General features: G+C 37.9%; 1 protein-coding gene across 4 annotated transcripts in view; it reads left to right on the top strand.

The window, feature by feature from the left end:
* MTDH (metadherin) overlaps nucleotides 1-8,337 on the top strand; it is an 82,189-nt gene that overhangs the window by 37,506 nt on the left and 36,346 nt on the right. For all 4 annotated transcript variants that reach the window (XM_012810347.1, XM_003782461.2, XM_023517523.1 and 1 more), the window contains exons 3-6: nucleotides 1,620-1,704; nucleotides 2,403-2,579; nucleotides 3,990-4,055; nucleotides 5,508-5,744. In XM_012810347.1, the coding sequence (XP_012665801.1) occupies nucleotides 1,620-1,704; nucleotides 2,403-2,579; nucleotides 3,990-4,055; nucleotides 5,508-5,744 (565 nt within the window). The remainder of the gene's footprint in view (nucleotides 1-1,619; nucleotides 1,705-2,402; nucleotides 2,580-3,989; nucleotides 4,056-5,507; nucleotides 5,745-8,337) is intronic.

Here is an 8,337-nt window from a genome sequence, read left to right as displayed (position 1 = left end):
CTTGAGCCCAGGAGTTGGAGGTTGCTGTGAGCGTGATGCCATGGCACTCTACCCAGGGGGATAGCTTGAGGATCCGTCTCAAAAAAAGAAAAAAAAAGAAATCATTGCTTTATAGAGTTATTAGCAAGCTTTTGAAATAAAATATTAGGGCCAGGTGCAATGGCTCACACCTATAATCCTAGCACTCTGAAAGGCTGAGGTGCGTGGATCTTTTGAGCTCAGGAGTTTGAGACCAGCCTGAGCAAAGCAAGACCCCGTCTTGAGTTAAAAAAAAAAAAAAAGAAACAAACAAACAAAAAAACAGAAAAACTAGCCAGTGCTGTTGCAGGCATCTGTAGTCCCAGCTACTTGTGGGGCTGAGACAAGAGGGTCACTTGAGCCCACTTGAGTTTCAGGTTGCTGTGAGCTATGACATCACAGCACTCAACACAGGGTGAAGGAGTTGAGACTTTGTCTCAAAATAATGATAGTAATATTATTTGGCTTGGCGCCTGTGGCTCAAGTGGCTAAGGCGCCAGCCACATACACCTAAGGTGGTGGGTTCAAATCCAGCCCGGGCCCGCCAAGCAACAATGATGGCTGCAACCAAAAAATAGCCAGGAGTTGTGGCAGGCGCCTGTGGTCCCAGCTACTTGGGAGGCCGAGGCAGGAGACTCGCTTGAGCCCAAGCGTTGGAGGTTGCTGTGAGCTGCGATGCCACAGCACTCTACCCAGGGGGACAGCTTGAGGCTCTGTCTCAAAAAAAAAAAAAAGACAACTACAACCAAAAAATAGCTGGGCATTGTGGCAGGTGCCCGAAGTCCCAGCTATTCCAGAAACTGAGGCAAGGGAATCACTTAAGCCCAGGAGTTGGAGGTTGCTGTGAGCTGTGAAGCCCCAGAACTTTACCCAGGGCAACATCTTGAGGCTCTGTCTCAAATAATAATAATAATAATAATGATAGCAGATGAAAATTGGAAAGTCTTTCCAAAATGTCAGTATCTTGTATATATGTGTAGTTATTTTATATTTACTGAATCACTAAACATTTATATACAAATGCTAATTACTTTTACATTGCTTTGAAACTGAAAAAATATTACATACTTTATATAGTTGAGTCACTAATTTGTTACACATAGGATATAACAATTGTCTGATTTATGCAATCCAAAAACCAGTAATTGGTACATTTTCCTTCTACACACTGCCAATAGGTTTTAATTTTATCACTCTGAAAATACTGTATTACTGTACCTTATTTATGATGTAACTTAGGGTAACTTGATGTCTAAAAACATAAACTTGGAAGCCAGACAGACCTAGTTCCTAATTATAACTTAATTTACTAAATGTGACCCAGGATAGCCTTTTCAATATTTAACATCTCTAAGTTTCCATTTCCTCATCTCTAAAATGGAGACAGTACCATTTTTTAAGGAATAAATAGAAAATGAGTGCAAAACAGTAATCACTCAATAAATGGTAACCTTATATTATTACCACTTAATATGTTGAGTTTTTTAATCAAGCATTAAATTTTTTTACTTGTCAGCATCATACATTTTATTATGTATTTTACTGACTTACCTTTTCAAAAAGATAACAAAATATTAAGTAACATTCTATTTTACTTTCAGTCAAAGAAAAATAAGAAGAAATCAAAGTCAGATGCTAAAGCAGTGCAAAACAGTTCACGCCATGATGGAAAGGAAGTTGATGAAGGTACTTGAGCAAGGGAAAAGACTATAGAAAACTTTTAATCCTTTTTTTACCAAAGTGTATTATATAAAAGCTGCATTTGTTTCACTTAATTTTGTATCTAGTTCTTCTTTTTCATTACTGTAGTTTTAACGTACAGCTCTGTGACATTATTAGGAAACATTTTTGTTAAGGACCCAATAATGCTTTTTCTGAGGGGAATTGCCTTATTGAAATATAAGGTCACATTCAGTATTTTGAGCAATTGAAAAGCCACTCATCTTTGTTACCTAGAAGTATGTTTTGGGTTTTTTCCCCATTATCCTTAAATATATCTTTCCTGGAAGGCTGTGTACAAAATTTTTGAGTTCTTTATCATCACCTACAAAACCCACTTATTAGTGATTATATACAACACTCTCCTATCACATCTACCCAACAAGATAAAAAATACAAGATGACCTGTATCTATCACTTTTCTAAACCACAGATGGAAAGTATGATAAAAATTACTAGGATAAATAATAGCAGTTTGCTGCCTAAAACAATATAATGAGATTAGAATAAATTTTTAGGATAAATTAATCAGAAGTCTTGGTTTTTAGCATAATATCTAAATTTATCGTGATATTTTGTGTGCTCCACCCCATTTTTCCCCACAAAACTACAACTTTTTTGTCTTCCCCTTACTGAATAACATTTTTTTTCTGGGGCTATGTCAGGAGCCTGGGAAACTAAAATTAGTCACAGAGAGAAACGACAACAGCGTAAACGTGATAAGGTGCTGACTGATTCTGGTTCATTGGATTCAACTATCCCTGGGATAGAAAATACCATCACAGTTACCACCGAGCAACTTACAACTGCATCATTTCCTGTTGGTTCCAAGAAGAATAAAGGTATATTAGTGGAACATAAGCGTGGTACATCAATCAAAATCCTTTTATTCAGATGTACAAAATATTATGTCAAAATCTGACTATTTTGAACTGCTAACATCACTGTGCTGATATACCCTTCTTCGTGAGAGTGTTGTGAACCATGTGTTGGTTGACCTAATACCAGCAGCGTTACTTGTTACATAGTGCCTGATGAATGGCGTATTGAATTAAAATTTGCCTTTCTGCCTTGAGTTACATGAGAAAATTATGTTGCCTCTTTTCTTCGTGTGTATTGCTTTGCCCCAACTCTTTTGCATCTCCATTTCTTACAGTGGATAAGACATTTACCAAATGAAATTATTTATCATTCTGCATGTTGGATGCTTTCAAGGTGAAACAAGCATGTTCTGATGAGTGCAGGTTGTGTCTGGATTTCTTATCACCACAGCTTTTTGAGAGTACCATAGGTGTTTGATATAGCTAGACCAGAGTTTCAAAGATTATTGAGCCAACAGTCTTCCTTCCAAATATTTCAGATATTCATACTATCCAATACTGATGGCTTCTTGGTACCTCTTTACATTGCCATCACTTTTACTCTGGAGACCCCAGTCTGCAAAGTGATTCTATTCAACTTGCTTCAAGGCATTGACTTACCTTCCGTGGACATTTTGTTAACGACCTTCCCACCTCCTCATCCATCAGTTTTTTCTGAATCACACTTTCTGAGCCTTGTTACTTTTACTTTTTTCTTTGATAACTTGGTGCAGTTTATTGCTATGGTACAGCAATGACTTCTACTGAATCCATTTTCACTGTCATGTATTAGCTATGCTTTAATATTTTTGTTGGTGATTCTTTTTCACTGTCTCGCGCATGCCTTCCACAGTAGCACAGTCATATGTCATTATTCATTATGCTCATTATGCTTTTTAGTGTCAGAGAAATAGTATTTTTGTGTTATAACGTATATTCTCATCTCTTGCCATATTTCCTAAGTCCTGGTCCCAAATACTGGCAAAGTTCTTTCTTAAGTTGATGTGTTTGCTTCCAGGATTGTTGAAAAGGCAGCTGGTATTGTTGAGAGGTGGCAAAGTTGAATCCAATTACAGAGCCCAGTGCTCCACTTCCCACTTAAAACAATCTTGATAACTGTTATAGAATAGCAAGCTCTATCTGTACTTGGGCAGTTTTCCGGGTTCTTTTTATTGGCATTTTAGTTAACTAAGAACATAGTAACTAGAGAACTCAATTCCTTACATGTGAAATGTGTTGTAAAATTAACTTTTTTCCAATGGGCGAATTTAAGCACTTGCAATAGCAGTTTATTATAGATAATAAGTAAAAATTAATTTGTATGTTACTCCTAATTTAATGTGCATAGTGGCCTATTTAGTATTAAATAAATTTTATTTCTATTTCAACCAGGTGATTCTCATCTAAATGTTCAAGTTAGCAACTTTAAGTCTGGAAAAGGAGATTCTACACTTCAGGGTGAGAGAAATTACATGTAACTTAAAAATTGAAGGCCCATCAAAATAGAAAATTATATATATGTCTCTTTCCTTATATGAATGATGCAGAAGGAAAGAAAAAGTTTTAAAAATGATTTTTAACTACTTAAGTAACATAATCACAGTCCAGAGATTTTGGAAAAATCAATTAAAAGAAAAATCACACCCACCCACAGTCTTTGGTATGTTCTAGTCTTTTTTCCCCTCATATATAAAAGCATTGTTTCAGTAATAGTTTATATGCAGTTTTGATTCTTGTTTATGTCACTTTAATCCAATAGAAAAGGAGGATCTTTGTTGGACATGGGTTTAATATAGGTATATGGGATAAAAGACTTTACTCTCATATATTAAGAAAAAGCTTAAGTTTCTATCATTTTTAAACTGCTTCCTTGGCATAGTATCAAATATTTCACAGTAAATGGACTATATTATTTACTCATTTAAAATAAAGATTGAATTAGGTAGAGTGTTGCTGACTTGAAAACAAAAGTGTCATAGTAAAACATAAACTCAGAAGTGAAAAGGCTCGTTCAGTGCTTTTTCTTAGCACTGTCAGCTTCGTTCATGCCCATGGTTTTTGATCCTGGCTACACATCACAATCATCAAGCTAGAAAGCTTGAAACACACGCATGCAGCACTCACGGGCTCCACCACAGAGATTCTGATTTGAGTTTGTCTGGGCTAAAACTCCAGAGTGTATTTTTAAGAAATTTCTCAGTTGATTTTAATGTGCAGCCAGGTTTTAGAATCACTGTCTTAGGCTCGGCGCCTATAGCTCAACCGGCTAAGGCGCCAGCCACGTACACCTAAGGTGGCGGGTTCGAATCCAGCCTGGGCCCGCCAAACAACAATGACGGCTGCAACCAAAAAATAGCCGGGCGTTGTGGCAGGCGCCTGTGGTCCCAGCTACTTGGGAAGCAGAGGCAGGAGACTCGCTTGAGCCCAGGAGTTGGAGGTTGCTGTGAGCTGTAATGCCACGGCACTCTACCCAGGGGGACAGCTTGAGGCTCTGTCTCAAAAAAAAAAAAAAAAGAATCACTGTCTTAAACATAATATGTGTAAATATTTAAGGAAAGAACATGTATCTAAGGAGAAGTCTTCATATTCTTAGTGGGTGAGTATTCTGAGTACTCTAGAATACGTGTCATTTTTCTTTTTGCTCTGTTGTACTTTGTTGGGGTAAGTCGTTCTGCTATGGAAAACTTTACTAGTATATATGTTACCTTCAAACCTCTTATTTGTTAAAAGGTATCTGCAGTGATCATGTTGACTTTAAAATGTATTTATATCTAAAGCTCACGGTATTTAAAAAACAGTAGGGGAAGTGGGTGATAAATGTAAGTTGAACAGTCATAGAAATTTTTTAAATCCCACTTTTAACAAGAAGTCATATACTTGTTTTTTAATCTTTCTTTTCTTTTCTTTAAGTTTCTTCAGGATTGAATGAAAACCTCACTGTCAATGGAGGAGGCTGGAATGAAAAGTCCATAAAACTCTCCTCACAGATCAATGCAGGTGAGGAGAAGTGGAACTCTGTTTCACCTGCTTCTGCAGGCAAGAGGAAAGCCGAGCCATCTGCTTGGAGTCAAGACACTGGAGACGCTAATGCCAATGGAAAAGACTGGGGAAGGAGCTGGAGTGATCGTTCAATCTTTTCTGGCATTGGTAAGAACTGGGAGAAAACAGTTTAAAAATTTCATTTAAAATTGCTAATCTTGCATGTTTTGAATTTTCCAAAAAGATAAAACCTCATGAATAGGAAAACTAACAGTGTCATTCAGAAATAATAATAATAACTTATCTCAGGTTCCTTTTCATGGAGCAAAGTAGGAACTAAATAAGTGAATAACAATATCATTTACCCTTACATAATAGCGCTTTTACATACTTTATACATTTAATTATCAATGTACCTAACTGGTGTAATTGTGTATCTTAGTAATGTGATATTTATAATTTGAACTGAGTTTTTGATTAATTTCAGCTTGAAAGAGTCTAAATAAAAATAGCAAATGGAAGTATGGTGTATAGCATTCATTTTATAGAGTATGTTACAGTCTGCCAAGTGCCTATTTATAATTAAATTTTCCAAACTCTGGTTTCTCCTCAGATCATATAAATCTTTTGCCTTTTACAATTAAATTTTCCCCCAGAATTTTAATGATAAAGAAAAGTACTCAGCTCGGCACCTGTGGCTCAAGTAGCTAAGGCGCCAGCCACATACACCTAAGGTGGCGGGTTCGAATCCAGCCTGGGCCCGCCAAACAACAATGATAGCTGCAACAAAAAAAATAGCCAGGTGTTGTGGCGGGTGCCTATGGTCCCAGCTACTTGGGAAGCTGAGGCAGGAGACTCACTTGAGCCCAGGAGTTGGAGATTGCTGTGATGCCACAGCACTCTACCCAGGGTGACAGCTTGAGGCTCTGTCTCAAAAAAAAAGAAAAGTACTCTTGGACGGCGCCTGTGGCTCAGTGAGTAGGCCCCATATACCAAGGGTGGCAGGTTCAAACCTGGACCCAGCCAAACTGTAACAAAAAAAATAGCCGGGCGTTGTGGCAGGCACCTGTGGTCCCAGCTACTCTGGAGGCTGAGGGAAGAGAATTGCCTGAGCCCAAGAGCTAGAGGTTCCTGTGAGCTGTGACGCATGGCACTCTACCAAGGGCGACAAAGTGAGACTATGTCTCTAAAAAAAAAAAAAAAAATGAGGAAAAACCCCCTTTTAACATTGTACCACTCAGTGACACTACTGTTAGTTTCTTTTTCTTTGTGGTCTTCCCCCCACCCATACAGTTTTGGCTTTGGTTTTTATTTTTGACATAATTCCAATCAGATATGCATTTTTATATTCCTTCCCTGCCCTTTAACATTGTAACAAAATGTTTTCCTCTCTCTTTGTATTTTTAAATAATGGCCATATAATGTGTTAAGCATAGCATCATTCACTTAACTATTCACATATTAGAGAAATTATTTTTCTTTTTTTAAACTATTGTATATTATATTGAATATATTTGTTTTGGGGATAAAGTCTTAGGAGTAATGATTGGATTAAAGTGAACGTGGATGTTTATAATGCTCTACTGCATATTTTCTAGGTCTTTCCTAAGCAAGTTATTCTAATTTATGCTCTCAGCGTCCATATAAGTGCCATTATTATATGCTTACCAAGGTTGAATATTCTTTTTTTTTAATCTTTTCTAATTTGATAGTCCAAAAAAACATAAATAGTTTGGGTTAACATTTTAAAATCACTAATGAGATCAGACATTTTTCTACGACTTCAACATTTCTATTTTTTTTTTATGAATTGTCTGTTCATGTTCTTAGCCCATTTGTCTAACCACCTCCTATTTGTATTTATTTTATTTTTTTTAGTCAAGTGATAACTTGTGTGTTAATCATAGTTTTTTCTCTTAGGCTTATTGCAGATATTTTTGTTTAATTTGGGAGAACTATAGACATTAGGAAGAGGAAGCTTTAGTGTATAGTAGGAAAAAACTATTTCTTCCTTTGTTGTTAGCTTTTTCTATCATTTTTTTAACTTTATTTATAAAAATAGGTTTATTGGCTCTGCGCCTGTGGCTCAAGTGGCTAAGGCGCCAGCCACATAGACCTAAGGTGGTGGGTTCAAATCCAGCCCGGCCCACCAAACAACAATGATGGCTGCAACCAAAAATAGCCAGGTGTTGTGGCGGGCGCCTGTTGTCCCAGCTACTTGGGAGGCTGAGGCAGGAGACTCGCTTGAGCCCAGGAGTGGGGGGTTGCTGTGAGCTGTGATGCCACGGCACTCTGCCCAGGGGAACAGCTTGAGGGTCTGTCTCAAAAAAAAAAAAAATAGGTTTATTCTGTTGCCCAGACTGAAGTGCAGTGGCATAATCCTAGCTCATTGTAACTTTGAACTCCTGGGCTCAAGTAGTCCTCTGCCCCAGCCTCCCAGGCAGCTAGGACTACAAGGATGTGCCACTGTGCCTGGCTCTTTTTTTAAATAAGGACAGTGTCCTATGTTGCCCAGACTAGTCTTAAACTTCTGGCCTTAAATAGTCCTCCTACCTCAGCCTACCAAAGTGCTGGGGTTACAGGTGTGATTTACTATACCTGGCTTCCTATCACTTTTTAAAAAGCTAACACTGGCTCGGCGCCTGTGGCTCAAGCGGCTAAGGCGCCAGCCACATACACCTAAGGCGGTGGGTTCGAATCCCCAGCCCGGGCCCGCCAAACAACAATGATGGCTGCAACCAAAAAATGGCCAGGCGTTGTG

This window comes from Otolemur garnettii, unplaced genomic scaffold, assembly GCF_000181295.1.
Source record: "Otolemur garnettii isolate 467f Iridium unplaced genomic scaffold, OtoGar3 scaffold00004, whole genome shotgun sequence".
Lineage (NCBI taxonomy): Eukaryota > Metazoa > Chordata > Mammalia > Primates > Galagidae > Otolemur > Otolemur garnettii.
This window is presented reverse-complemented; position numbering and strand designations above follow the sequence as displayed.